We start from the raw sequence: 14,829 nt of genomic DNA, 5'->3' as shown, positions 1-14,829 counted from the left end.
CTCAGCCCCTCCTTCCCGCGCCGCGCGCGCGCTCCCAACGCCCGCCCCACGCGCCCGCCGCGCCCGCGGCTGCCTGCCTCCCCCCCTCCCCTCCCCATCTGACAGAGCCAACGGTCAACGCCCGCCCGCCCTTGGCGCTCTGACGGCCGCCGTGCGCGGCCGCCTGCGATTGGCTGCCGGCGGCTCGGCCCCGCCCCCAGAGGACGGGAGGCTCCGCCCACGCCTCCTCCCCCCTCCCCTCGCCGGCGCCCCCTCCCCCGCGGCCGCCAGTGAAGGTTCCCGATGGTTCTGGAAGGAGGCGGCGCCGGCTGTATAAAAGGCGGGCGGGCGGCCGGGGGCGCGCACTAAGTGGAGGCGCAGCGGTGCGGGCAGAGCGCGTCGGGTTCGCCGTTTCACTGAGGAGAACAGCAGAGCCATTTAATCTTCCCCCTAGCTGCCAAGGTGAGCGGCTGAGGCTGTGCCGTGAGGTGACGGCGCTCGGGAGGCGCAGCCCCAACGGCCGCGCCTCAGGATGGGGCTGCCGTGAGGGGAGCGGGGCGGTGGCGGAGGCCGCGTGGTGCAGGGCGCTATCGCCGCCGGTTACCTGAGCCCCAGGCGGTCTCCACATGGTTGGGAAGGGTGGTGGCGGTTATAAAAAGCGTTTAATTAATTACTATCATTTAACGATTTTTGTCTCATGGGTTCCTGAGGAGGAAGGAGAAAATGGTGGACAGTACTGGGGGCATGGTCGTTGAGGGGATCGTGGCGGAGGAGGGAGGAGCAGCTTGCAGGAGTTGTTGGGGGGGGAGGGGAATAAGTAGAGGTGTGTGAGAGCGTTGTGGGGGTGTTGGGGCATCTAAATGAATTAAGGGAGAGCTCGGCTGGCGGGGCCCGAGGTGGTTCTAAGATGGAGGTTCCCGCCGGGAGGGCAGCGCGGGGCGGCCGCTGGGAAGGGCTCGGCCGGCATCGGGGAGGCTGCGCGGGGCCGCCGCTGACGGGGAGTGGGTGGAGGGAGAAGGGGGGGCGGTGGAGGAAGGCTCTGGCAGTTTCTAGAATCTTTCCCGCTTCCATCGGGAGCCTGCAGGGGGCGCCGCAGGCTGGCCCTGCCCCGAGCCGCGGAAAGGAGCCGGTTGGACTCGGCGGTGGTTGGGCGAGGCGTCTGGTTATTCATCAGTTAGCTAGCCGTGTAGCTGAAGATTGGGACCTTGTAGTTAGTCTCCGTTCATTCAGCAGTGATTAAAATCGGTTGAAGAGGTTTTCCTCATTTTGAATTTTATCTGGTTTTCCTCAGTCCTGATTAATGCAGAGGATCTTTTAGGCAGCAGGCGGCTGGACAAGTTCGGAGAACATACCTCTCCGTAGGACAGGAACAAGTTCAGTCGGGCTGTGTGGTATTTTAGTTCGCGTTCAGTAAGTTCTGAGGATCGTGTATGCAGCTGAAGATACTAGTTTCGGAAACAGAAGTTGGACGGGAGAAAAAGGCAGTGGTACAAACGGAAACTATTGTCACTCGTTGACTCTAGAATAGCCCAATTAGCCTCTCAAACGTTGGGCCATGTTTTCAGTTGTATTTTTCTATTTTGTAGTCCATACTTAACTTGGTCTGTGATACGTGAATGTAAGGGTGCAGAAGTAGGAAATGCAAATCATACTGAATATAAAGCAAGTCCAGTTGAAGTATTTGCATCTAGTTTCGTCGTTCTTCCAGAATTCAGGAGTTGTTACTGGTAGGGAATCAGATGTGGAGTTTTTTGTGTCCCTGCTGTCCTGTATTTGGCACCATCCAGTGAATAACTTGAATCCCAAATGCCATTGTCACTGCCTTTAAGGGGGAGGGGTATATACAGCAAGTTAGAGCTGTTCAGAATGGAATTTCAACTTGATCTCTGCTTACAGATGCCTGAAGCTGTGCAAACTCAAGACCAACCAATGGAGGAGGAGGTGGAGACCTTTGCCTTCCAGGCTGAGATTGCTCAGTTGATGTCTTTGATCATCAACACTTTTTACTCCAACAAGGAAATCTTCTTGAGGGAGCTGATCTCCAATTCCTCAGATGTAAGTACTTGAGCTCTTAGGCTGGCTTGTGTCAGTAGAACTACTGAAACTTACAGAAATAGGAGGGCAATGTTAAAGCTTGCCTCTCTTTTTACAGGCTCTGGACAAGATCAGATACGAGAGCTTGACTGACCCAAGCAAGCTGGATTCTGGAAAAGACCTGAAAATTAACCTGATTCCAAACAAACATGATCGTACTCTGACCATTGTGGATACAGGCATAGGGATGACCAAAGCTGACCTGGTCAACAACCTTGGTACTATTGCTAAGTCTGGTACCAAGGCTTTCATGGAAGCACTGCAGGCAGGCGCTGACATATCCATGATTGGCCAGTTTGGTGTTGGCTTCTACTCCGCCTACCTTGTTGCAGAGAAAGTGACTGTGATCACCAAGCACAATGATGATGAGCAGTATGCTTGGGAGTCATCAGCTGGGGGATCTTTCACTGTCAGACTTGATAATGGTGAGTGTTGAATGTGCCTGCGCACTTTCTGAAGATGAGTCGTCAAATCACTCAGATGCCTACCCTACCCTGTGCATTGGGGAAAAGTGAGAGCAGTGATATGGGTAGTGCTGCCCTCATCACCTGTGTGTCAGATCAGTTCAGGTTGAGTAATTGCACGTGGAAGGAAATTCTCTACAGTAAATAGTGCATCATAATAAAGATTTAAGTGTTCTAAGCTTGTGCAGAGAAATAATTCTGTAGGAACAGAATAATCAATTAAATGTTCTTCAGTTTTTTTAAAAATAATGCTGGGCACAGTAAGTTGGAAGTATCTGTAAGCCCATTTCTGTACACAGTGTATTTTTGCAAGTGGTAAGGAAAGGAGTGATGAGTATGTTTCTAAACAGCAAATAATTTTAAGAGTTTGTCAAAGCCTAGTCTACTCCTGCACAAATAACACCTGTAAATTACATTCTAGGTGAACCTTTGGGCCGTGGAACAAAAGTTATCCTGCATCTTAAAGAAGACCAAACTGAATACCTGGAAGAACGGCGAATCAAGGAAATTGTGAAGAAGCATTCTCAGTTCATTGGCTATCCTATCAGGCTCTTTGTATGTACCCTACTTGGAATTTTACTTAAGTATAACCACATTGAAATGAAAATATTTTTACAAACACTAACATACAGTTTGTATACCAGATTTGTTTTATTACTTGTTGCAGATGGCTGTGTGGATGTAGCCCTTTATCAGGTATTGTTGTTAACAGATTTTCTAAGATGAAGTAAAAAAGTTCTATCAAGCTAGTAGTACCACAGTTCCCACACAATTCAGACATTAACTGCATCTTGATGTATTCTCAGTGGGAATCCACTTTAAGTTAATAGTATAAAACACCACAAAAAGATGTGAACCAAACTGTCACCTCTGTCTCAGCACTAGTAAAAATGGGATGTAGGACAAAAAAATCTGAATGTAGGACAAAAACTTAAAGCATAAATCTTAAAACTGTTCAGGATAAAACTTCAAGGTCTCTAAACCCAACTAATGATACCCTTTGTAGGTGGAGAAAGAGCGTGATAAGGAAGTGAGTGACGATGAGGCTGAAGAAAAGGAAGAGGAAAAAGAAGAAAAGGAGGAGAAGACAGAAGACAAGCCAGAGATAGAGGATGTTGGCTCTGATGAGGAAGAGGAAAAGAAGGATGGAGATAAGAAGAAGAAAAAGAAGATCAAGGAGAAGTACATTGATGAGGAAGAGCTCAACAAGACCAAGCCCATTTGGACCAGGAACCCAGATGACATTACCAATGAGGAATATGGTGAATTCTACAAGAGTCTGACTAATGACTGGGAAGACCATTTGGCTGTCAAGGTAGGTTCTTGTTTGTCTTCCTGCAGGCACAATCCTCCTTGAACCTAAATAAATTCTATTGCCTTGTGGTAAATTGTTTACCATTTAGGGTGATACTATTCAGAACGCTTGGACAGTGTGAGGGTGATTCTTGAGGTACAACTGTTCAGGCCAGTTCTAAGATTGTTTATAATTACCAGATCCACACCTCAGCTTATTGCAGATAGAATTGCAGGTGCCTTCTCTGTATGTAGAGCTTAATTAACAAATCTAATTGCAAAAATTAAAAGTAGGTCTCAAATACAAACTCAAAAGTTCAGAGGGTTTGTAGTGTAGTTCTCAACATTGTTAACAGTTAAAAGGTATTGGCAAGTGAATTGGAACTAGCCTCTTTGTGTGCCAGTGGTTGGAGGTGCTGTAAGCACATCTTTCACTGGAGCTCACTATGCAAATGAGAGCTGAAGAGGTCCTCTGAAGCAGGCTGCTTGTCAGGTAGCAGTGGAACAGAACTTGGATGCTGTTCTGGAGAATACTTACATTCCTGATTAGTGTCTGTCTTACTGCACTGACTTTTTTTGAAATACCACTTAATTTGCTTCTGTGCTTAAAGAGCTTTTTAAGGGTTGCTTAAGTGAGAGCCATGCAAATTGCAATAAGATTGTCTTGTTTTCTTGCAGCACTTCTCTGTGGAAGGTCAGTTGGAATTCAGAGCTCTGCTGTTTGTCCCACGACGTGCGCCTTTTGATCTCTTTGAAAACAGGAAGAAGAAAAATAACATCAAGCTGTATGTACGCAGAGTTTTCATCATGGACAACTGCGAGGAGCTCATCCCTGAATACCTGAGTGAGTATTATTGAGAAAAACATTTCCTAAAAAACTAGATTTACTTAGTAATTTTGAAGTTTCTCTTAATACTGAAAAAAATGGGGGTGGGGTGAGGGAAAGACAATTCTAAAATGAGTTGATCAGGAGGTATCTGATCAGTTCAAGAAAGCACTGCCTTATTCTGAGATGCCAACTGGTAATTCAAAGCCACTGAAGTGGTGGTTACGAAATGAATTTCTTTTAAGATTTGCAAAGCTAATTCTTTCCCTCTCTTTCCAGATTTCATGAGAGGTGTGGTAGATTCTGAGGATTTACCCCTGAATATTTCTCGTGAAATGCTCCAGCAAAGCAAGATCCTGAAAGTTATTCGGAAGAATTTGGTGAAGAAGTGCCTGGAACTCTTCACGGAGTTGGCTGAAGACAAGGAGAATTACAAGAAGTTCTATGAGCAGTTCTCCAAGAACATCAAGGTTTGTGGCTTTTCTGCTTAATACCAACTGTAAAAGCTTGCTACAAAGTCCTCATGCAGCTTAGTATTTATTTCAGGGAATAGCATGTTGATTTGTTTTCTTACATTTTTGTAGCTTGGTATACATGAAGACTCCCAGAACCGCAAGAAGCTGTCTGAGTTGCTGAGGTATTACACCTCTGCATCTGGTGATGAAATGGTTTCTCTGAAGGACTACTGCACTAGGATGAAGGAAAACCAGAAACACGTCTACTACATCACTGGTGAGTTGGAGACAATTGCATGTGTGACAAGCCTCTGTACACACATAGGGTTATTTTTTGTGATAAGAATGTGGTAAATAACCATGGTAATGATCTCTATGAAGAAAACCAAAGTTTTTTCATGTAAAATTAATGGTATTGGTACATTTTCCAATATAAAAACAACTTAGAGTTGTATTGAAATTGCACTGTTTTCTGATCATTAGTTGCCTTGTCAACAAGTCCTAATAGTAGTCATGACGGAGAAATGTTGACATGTATCCTTAGAGGGTAAAACTGATCATGTAAGTTCCTATCAAATCCCTTGAGTACTATAGAGCTTTTGAAATGAATAAATGCTGCATGCAGTGTTAAAGCCATGTAAAATGGAGCTGCAGTTCCGGTTCGTCCTATGTCCTCATCCATGAGGACAGCAGAGCTAGCCTAGAGGTAATGCTTTCTTCAGTTTAACTTCTTGTATGTCAGGAAGCTTGCATTGCAGGGTGGCTTAGGATACTTGCTGTTCTCAAACTCGGGCTTACTGCTGCCATGTTAACTGCTCTCTTCAGGAGCTATGCAGCTTAAATGAGCTGCAATAGAATAGCTGCTCTTCAAGCATTACTGAAGTTCTAAAACGCAAAAAGTTCAGGGTCAATGCTTCCATGAATGATTTAGAAGTCCTTTGTGTGCTTTCAAGATAGCTTTGTGTTTGGACTCAGGCTAATAAATTTGGCTAGGAGTACATGGCTTGGCATTCCAGGAATGGCAAATGTTCCTTCAAACCAAAGAACTATTACAAGCTTTGATGTTAGCTGGAAAGACTTGAGTCTTCTCAGGCCAAGATCTTTCAGTAGATTGCCGTAAACTTCTGTCTTGCGTCCCCATACTTTCCTGGTAATGGCCATGGAGCATTGTTGAAAGTGTTGCATAGGCTCTTGCAGAAAACAAGTTGCCATGTTAAAACACAGAGGCTCAAACAGTTCATGCTTCTTGCAGGTGAAACAAAAGATCAGGTGGCTAACTCTGCCTTTGTGGAGCGTCTTCGCAAACATGGCCTGGAAGTCATCTACATGATTGAGCCTATTGATGAATACTGTGTGCAGCAGCTGAAGGAATTCGAAGGCAAGACCCTGGTTTCTGTAACAAAAGAGGGTTTGGAGCTTCCAGAAGATGAAGAAGAGAAAAAGAAACAGGAGGAGAAAAAAGCCAAGTTCGAAAACCTTTGCAAGATAATGAAAGATATCCTTGAGAAGAAAGTAGAAAAGGTAATTAGTACTTGCACCTTAGTTCTGTCAGTAGGGTTCTGATTCAATGGAAGTGTTGAAATGTTAAATTAAAAATTCCGGCTTTGTTTGTTTTCCTAGGTTGTTGTGTCCAACCGTTTGGTAACTTCTCCATGCTGCATTGTAACAAGTACATACGGCTGGACTGCCAATATGGAGAGGATTATGAAAGCGCAGGCATTAAGAGACAACTCCACAATGGGATACATGGCAGCAAAGAAACACCTGGAGATCAACCCTGATCATTCCATCATTGAAACACTGAGGCAGAAGGCAGAGGCTGACAAGAATGACAAGTCTGTAAAGGATCTTGTCATCTTGCTGTATGAAACAGCACTCCTGTCCTCTGGCTTCAGTTTAGAAGATCCTCAGACACATGCCAACCGCATTTATAGAATGATCAAACTTGGCCTGGGTAAGTTTTCTCTGGGACAGACTGGAAAATGGGATTAAGAACCTCAGGCCAGCTGAAGTATGAAGTAGGCAAAAGTTAGAGTTCCATTAGCACTAATGGTCCCTGTTTTCTTGCATAGGCATTGACGAAGATGATACTGCTGCAGAGGAAGCTAGTCCAGCAGTTACTGAGGAGATGCCACCTCTTGAAGGAGATGATGACACATCACGCATGGAGGAGGTGGATTAAAACAGTTTACAGGAACTCATGAATGTTTCCTTGGCTAATATGAATAAGTTATATTTTGTATATTATGAATGTTACCTGCCAAAAAAAAAATCTTTGACACTTTGTCTGCATTCCCTCTTTATATTTATTTTCAAAGATGTTATACCTTTATTTTTGTTACATTGCTTTTTCAGCTGATGTGAGATACAAATGCCATTGAGGGAATATTTTTCTTTAACACTGTACAACCCTAGACAGGCAAGTAAGGAGTAGTTATTTTTGTCTGTATTAGCTGGTTGCAGGTGGCAGGGTTTTTTGACTTATTCTTAATTGCCAGAAATTGGGGGAAGTAACAAAGATGGTATGACATCTGGATGTTAAAGTTTGTTTAGTGTTAATACAGCTCTTCAACTCTGAATATGTCTAACATACAGTACCTAGTAACTAGGTATCTATGAGAGCTGAAATACTTGGGGAAGCTTTAACCCTTTTGCTCCTAACAAGGTCTTGATGTTTAAAGTTGTTTTTTATACTGTTCAAGGATTCTGGATTGCACTCTACCATAGAATAGAATCCACTGTAAATCTCTATTGTGACTTATGCAACTCTGCATGTACAGTTCAAACCTAGAACTGTAAGAATAAAAGTGTTAAGAATGAGTTGTGTCACTGACTTGTCTGTTAACACTGGGAACCAAAACTGCTGTTGTAAGCATGAGCGCACTGCTTTGGAATTCAAGTATGAGCTGCTGACTTAAATTTACAATTGACAATGCTCTGCAGTGGCGCTGCAGAACATGCAGTAATGTGTTGGAAGTGGGAAAGTAGAGGCAGTACTGACTTGAAATTAGGTTTAACTTAATGTTTCTACTTAGCAATGTTTGCAAAATTGTACCGGTGGAACTAGGCTCTAAAACATGTAAGCCCTGTTCATCGTGCTGTACTAGCAGTGGTAGGTGGTTGGTACTAAGTGAGAGAGGCTTTTAGAAGAGGCTTTTATAAGAAGCCATGAAGTTACATGGCATTCTGTATTCCTTGGTCTGTTTCTTCAAAGAGGAGTAAAAAGAAATGGTTGTTTGCAGCTTAATCCAGCAAGCTTCCTAGTACTTGCAAGTATATACTTCCAGATGAGCTGGTTAATTGTAAACGTACTTCACTGACTCTAGTCAGGAGACTATTAAAACCAAACTGACTGCATCTGATGCACATTAAGTTTGAATAAGAGCAAGAAGTTGAAGGTGGTCTTGAAAGGGTCCTACACAGGACTCTACGCAGTAGAGGCACAGATGCTTTAGAGAATGATCAGTTAGACTAACAGGTTAGTAATTTGCAAGTCCTTATAGTGGAGCTTAAAACCATATAGCTGCACCATTTGGGTCAAACCAAGGTAGCTTTTAATGAATTAGGAGGGAGAGGGTAGGAGCAAGTACTGAGCATATTGCCCCCCTTTTTTTTGGCAACTCTTGATTTAGTTTACTACTTCAGCCTGCTAAATACTAATTTTTTTTGACAAGACTTGAGTTTGGTTTATTAATGAGAACTGTATTTGTGACAGGACAGGTTCTTTTGTGTTGTAAAGGGTTATCTGTTTTAAACTAACTTTGGCATGTCAGTATACTGGATAGACATGTTCATTCATGCAAATAAAGTTCTTCCTCCAAAATGAAATCAAGGGGTTGAATATGAAAATCAGAAACTCCTTCAGTATTAAGCAATCCCTAAAAGTCTAACTTGCTTGAATGCTTCTGTGGTGTTTTTTATGGGTGTTTCTTTGATTTCAATGCTTCAATAGAAACTTGCTGTGTTCTTTGGACTGCACTTGTGTTAGATGGTCATGCTTGTCACTGAGATGGAAGACCTGCACCATGAAGGGGAAGTGGCGTCTGCTTCCTAAGTTCATGAATGAAACATGCCTTCCAAAATGACATCACTACCAGTTCCCAGTGCTTTACATGCCATGTCATGTGCCCAAGTTTGTTGAAAAGCTTTTTCCAGCTATTAATGGCTAGAAATAAGTAATCTTTCAGCATCTACTAAATGACTAAAAGTTGTAGGTGTGACTCCGTGTGAGACAGATGTCTTTCATGATTGTGCTACTCTATCATAGCTTAAAATGTCCAAAACTGCTTGAATTACAGGTATCTCAGGCTACAGAAGGGTTTGGTACTTTTCATGTTAGTGAGAGTTGCACACAGCAAGGCAAAGGTAAGAGATGGCAAAACATAAAACACACTTAGGCAATGAGGTGATGTATTTTTGTTCTCCCCTACCCCAGTATGGAAGCAAGAAAAGATCTACCTAAATTTAGTGTCACTTTCTAGGGTTTCCCTAGTTATCTCCAGTTAAGATCCAGTGTTCAACAGCATAGTTAGGATGTCTTCCATGCATACAACTACATTCTCTTGCCATAGCAATATATGTGCTGTTGCTATAGTAATGAATGTGACATAAGGACAGATGCTGCCTTGGCTTCTAAGGGGAGTTGCACAGTTAAAAATGTGTGTCCATCAGTACTGACTTGTATTTTCAGACCATGGGTGATAAAAACTGATCAAAAGGTGAAGGCTTCATTCATCTTGGAGATGCTTAAATACTTAAAACTACTGGGTTGAATTCAGTCTGCTTTAGGTAACTTTTCCAAGGTCTCACTGGCAAGAATTCCTGGTATTGTACCAAAACTGAAGACTTAGCTTATATTACAATGCAAGTACTTCTGTGTCTTATAACTAGAATCTATTCTACAAGGTCTTTAGAATTGAGATCCAAAGGGTGCAATGGCATAGAAAAGACTGGAGACAGACTTAGATTCAGACAATGAAGTGATGACTCAAGTTTTCACCTCCCTTGGAAATTTATGTGTTAGAAAATAACACAGGTGAAACTCGGGGGTTATCTCCAGCATTTCTTGCAGAGAGACTGAGTTTCCTGCATTGTATTACTGGAGTGGGCAGACCTTAGATCTTGCAAAAAGGACACAAGGACAAAACAGGTTTTGTCCTTTTTTTTTTTTTGCATAGAATGTAGAACCCCTCATTGTCAGGTTTTTGCTGAAATGCATTTTAGCAAGTAAGAATAGCACCACAATAAGAACTTTGCTCGGCTACTGTAATGTAGCAAGTTCTAGGCTTCGTTTGTTTCACATACTTTGTTACTTTTTAAATAGTAGATATTGCAGAGGGCAACAGTAGACTTTAGGAAAGGGGAGTGACCTGATGGTAACTATGATGTCTTTCAGGGCTGTTTGACTCTACAGTGAGGTTCATGGTACAGCATTGCTGAGAATTTAGAAGTTTATTTTAAGCAGAAATGCAGCAAAGTTCAGTGAAGGCTTAGATACCAGTATAAAAATATTTTGCTTATTGGAGCTTCAGTACAGTGGAATCAAACTGTGTTGAATAAGTGATTACAATGAAACCTTTATAGTTTGGGCCTGCACTCTCTCCTTGCCTCTGCGTTTAGAGATAATGTTGCTGTCAATTGAAGGTTTTGCTGAAATTCAGAATGTTTTCCTGTTAATACATAGTCATGAAATCGTAGCGGGATATTAAAATTGTAGCAGGGTATTAAGATACTTAATTCAGAAAGTACATGATTCCTCAGCTCTTGGAGGCAGCCTGGTACACTGTTCTGTAGGGATTTTTGAGCCTTAGGAGCTAAAGTGCTGGTGCCCCTATTGTTCTAGTGAAAGGCTCCCACCATTGTGTGCAATACAGCCCCAAATTTGGATGGTGGCAGAGAAGCAAAGTAGCTTTCATTGTACTAGAAATGGCAACAAAGAATTAAACTTGGAGTCCCAAAGGTCCCAAGGAAAGGTGCAGAAAAAATATGAGTAAATTCTGTGCTGCGATGATTGAGATGGAATTGGATTTATTTCATAAAATGCTTCTTAGAACGCACTATTTGATAGTCATATATATAAAAACATATTTCATGGGCAATGTTGTGTCTTGAGTTTTTTTCAGGTGTTTTGCATTCATTTACAGCTGAATGTGAGAGGTTCGTTCATTCATGTTCTTAATTTGTAGTTGGAGATCTTAAAAATTTTATAATAGAAGCTTTTTGCAAATTCATCATTTCAGATGGTCTTCTGCTTGTGAGTAAATTAAACTTTTCTTAGATCAGAACTCGCTTAAGAGTGAGGACACCCTAAAGGAAGAGTGATGTGAATTTCAGGTATGTTTTTGGCTTTGGTAGTTCATTATAGATTAACATTTAAATGTTCTTTATTTAAAACAAAGTAATCCTTACAAAGAAAAGTGATTTCAGACAAAGATGTATTTTTATGCTAGTCAGTTGTATAAACATTGTATTTTTAAAAATTAAGGTCAAAAAAATCCAACCCTGATGAATAAACTCAATCTCAACTATGGCTGGTCCAAGGAGGAGGAGATGTATTAGAGAAGCATTCAGTGTCCTTAGCAGCAGCATGAAGAGAAGATGGAGACATGCTTCCTTTCACACCAAGGTGCAGTTCTGATGGGATGGTGAGGGTGGGTGGCAAAGGCTGTTTGGCTTTTTTACCCCACTGCACAGAATTCTGATTTTGAACCATTAGGCCATTAAAGTAGAACCAAGTATTTCATTAGTGCTTTAAAATACAAGAGTTAGTATCCAAATGTATTTCACTGTTATTTTTACTTACCTATTTATGGTTGATTACAAACGATATTGTTGAGTTGCCTTTCTATATTGGAAAACGTATTCCATATATTTTTTCTGTAGTACCTTTTAAAACAAACAACATTTTTAATGAGGCCTTTTCATGTATTGTTCCTCCGTTTTGCTGGCCTCTGTGGCAGACGGTACCGTGCGCTGGAAGTCTGCAGGAAACCTTTACCCTGATATCTCAGTGATTCCTTTGGTAGGAAATGACCCAGATACTACAGAACTCGTCTCACTCACTCGGAGTCATTTTATTTTAGTTTTTAGATGCTTATTGTGGTTACTCAGAAGACAGATCACTTCACTCAAACTGCAGTATGAATTTCACTAGCGGTAAACATCAAAGAAGAGTTAAACCTGTACTGATGCATGACATGCCAGAGGCAGTAGCTCTGGGACAGCATTTCCCTTTAGAGGATCAACAGCTTGCTCTTCTACCTGGAAATGTAGTCCTGCCTGTTAGAGAGTCCCACAGTGATGTTTACATGGCACCAGAAAACGATTTTAAAACATCAATGGAAACAAATGTTAAGGAGAAATCTGCTTTTCCAACAGCCTTAGCGGAATTATATGAAGTGCCTCAGAGATCTGGAGCTAGTGCAGAGGCAAGGTGGCCCCAGAGGCCTGAATGCCCCTCACCCATGGATATTGAGCCTTCAAGATCTATGGGATTTCTGGAGAACTCCATCACAACTGCTTTGCAGCAGCCCCCGCTACCAGAATGGGACGGTGATGTGTGAGCAAAGAACAAATGTCTCCAGTTCTACAATGCACTGCTGAAAACTTAATGAAAGAAAATTTCATGTCACCTGAAGTAGGCGTGGCTGTTATATTAACATCCCCAATACTTCATCCAGTCATTAATGCACTGTGAAACTTCTGAAATTTTCCTAGCTTCCTTTGGACAGCGGAGGTTGTATAGTAGAATTGTTTATACATACAGGCAACTACAAGGAAAGGCTTTGTGAAGTTTAGGTGGTCAAGAAGGACAAGTCTGTCTTAGGTTCTTACAAGTGCTGGTTGATGGGTCTGGAAAGGCAAGGCTTCTGGGAAGACAAATTCCCTCCTTCAGACTTCCTAGGTTTTTTGGTAGGGAAATAGGAGTACTGGTTCATCAAGGTACCAAAGTACTTTTTGTTGTTTTTATTGGATTAAAAGTATTGCAGGGGATGATGTGATGTACGCGTGACTGGGATATTCTTGTTGCCTTTTCTCCCAGGTTGTTCCTGAGGCATTTCAGAGTCAGGCTATAAAGGTAGCGTGCTGACTACTGCTAATTTTCTTCAGGCTCTTAAGTGGTTGAGCTAGAAAGTTTGCCAAGCTAATCACTTCTGCAATCATTTAAATGTTTGTTATGCTTCATTAGTCTTGAACAATTTACTCGATTTTAGTCATTTTCTGAAATGGACACGCTAGTTTTTGGCAGAGCTTATATATGTTGAGGCAGATCTGAAATTGAAGCATCAAGTAATTATGAAATAAGCCTCTTGGTCCCATGGTATTCTGTTCATGTAGGCAGGTAAGGTAGCTGGCACTGGAGAGTTCCAATAGGAAGGGAGAGGTGTGAAGGACATTTCGTTCCTCTATAAATTGGGTGTATCTATCTGCGGCATCTTTGTTCCTGGGCGTTCCCAGCTGACAAGAACTGTTTCCAGCAGTCTCTGTGATAAGAAATGGCCAGATCACTCATGTTACTCCCTATCTTTTCAAAGAACAAAAGTCCAGCTGAAGATACCAGACTGCACTAAAGAAGTGAAATGGTGTCAGCTTCAAATGCAGTGGAGCCAGTCCTGGTAACCATCTGCCATGGAGCCCAGTAAGTGCCTTGTGTTCTGCTTGAGAGGAGAGAGAGAGATGTACTTGATAGTACAACCAAGCAGCAATTCAGCAATTCCAGGGCCAGGATGTTATGAAATCACTCTGGGAAGCAAAGCCAAGTGTTAAGGCTGTTACACAAGGCAAATCCCTAAAGGCAGGAGGGTCACACGAGTTCAGTTCTTTGCAGATAATGATTTAGCACGATCAGCATGTACTGTGACATTAGTTTCCAGGTGCACCATTTCAATTTGAAATTAGAGCCAGAGCAGAAGATTGTACAGACTGCAACATCTATTGAATGTAGTCAGAATTTAGAGTTTTCTTCCTGCTCAGTTCTCTTGCTTTTCCACCAGTTTACTTTCCAGAGAGTATTAAGAGCAAGACAAAACCTGTAAATGTTGGTGATTCCCATGGAAAGTAAAAACAAGATATGACATCTGCTCGGTATCCTCGTGGCACTTTTGCCAAGACATAACAGGTGGATTTGGGGATCCATGGAATTTTGATACCTATAGGTAGAAAAAAAGTACTGTCCTGTTGCCTGAATGGTGGTGTCACCTCGAGGTCCTGTCACACCTGTAGGATCCCGCAGACCCCTGCCAACATGAGTGAGCTCTGTAACTTTGAACTGAAAAGCTTTCACATTTAGGCTGCTGGTAACAGCAATGTTCTACGCTGAATAGAAATTTCACCTGGAGCTTCTCTCTCTGTACTGAATGTATATATGAAGCTTACTGTATGATAAACAGGTTAAAGAAAGGACTGTGTGTACTCTTGAAATAAATAGATTTTGGAAGGTTTGGTAAAAGTGGCTACCAGCCAGAGAAACGGTTACATTGCAAAAACTCAACCTAGTCCTCTCCCAGTTTATGAAGTCCCCATTCAGCTTTTTTGCTGCCCACTGTTCAATCTGCCTGTCTCAGCAGTGGTGTAACCAAAATGGTGAACAGAACAAGCTGAAACCACAAAAAACTGGCTGATTTATTGTATTCCTCAAGTGATTCTGATGCGTCCCTTGATGTTCAGTTGGCATGAAAGCCATTGCAAGTAGCAATTAAAACGAGCAGTATGCATTTCG

At 42.3% G+C, this 14,829-nt stretch overlaps 1 protein-coding gene and 1 long non-coding RNA gene across 2 annotated transcripts; both read left to right on the top strand.

Moving 5' to 3' along the window:
- The first annotated feature begins 230 nt into the window (after positions 1-230).
- Positions 231-7,931, top strand: HSP90AA1 (heat shock protein 90 alpha family class A member 1). Its single transcript, XM_083840157.1, has 11 exons — positions 231-441; positions 1,876-2,034; positions 2,132-2,498; positions 2,959-3,092; positions 3,544-3,852; positions 4,509-4,674; positions 4,936-5,126; positions 5,241-5,388; positions 6,364-6,632; positions 6,732-7,065; positions 7,184-7,931. Exons 2-11 carry the CDS (start codon positions 1,876-1,878, stop codon positions 7,291-7,293), a joined length of 2,187 nt encoding a protein of 728 aa, XP_083696283.1. The 5' UTR covers positions 231-441; the 3' UTR covers positions 7,294-7,931.
- Positions 7,932-10,261: 2,330 nt separating this feature from the next.
- Positions 10,262-14,556, top strand: LOC310901098. The gene is made up of 2 exons (XR_014585602.1): positions 10,262-11,736; positions 12,194-14,556. It is a non-coding gene; the product is annotated as an uncharacterized lncRNA (long non-coding RNA).
- The last annotated feature ends 273 nt before the right edge of the window (positions 14,557-14,829 follow it).

This window comes from Anser anser (genome assembly GCF_964211835.1).
Source record: "Anser anser genome assembly, chromosome: 5".
Lineage (NCBI taxonomy): Eukaryota > Metazoa > Chordata > Aves > Anseriformes > Anatidae > Anser > Anser anser.
Note: the sequence above shows the minus strand (reverse complement) of the source record. Positions and strands in the feature narration are given on the sequence as shown.

Coding starts and splice junctions, on each gene's coding strand:
- HSP90AA1 (XM_083840157.1), top strand. CDS start 1,876: ATGCCTGAAGCTGTGCAAACTCAAGACCAACCAATGGAGGAGGAGGTG. Junction 4,675..4,935: donor GCTCATCCCTGAATACCTGA/GTGAGTATTATT, acceptor CTCTCTTTCCAG/ATTTCATGAGAGGTGTGGTA. Junction 5,127..5,240: donor AGTTCTCCAAGAACATCAAG/GTTTGTGGCTTT, acceptor ACATTTTTGTAG/CTTGGTATACATGAAGACTC.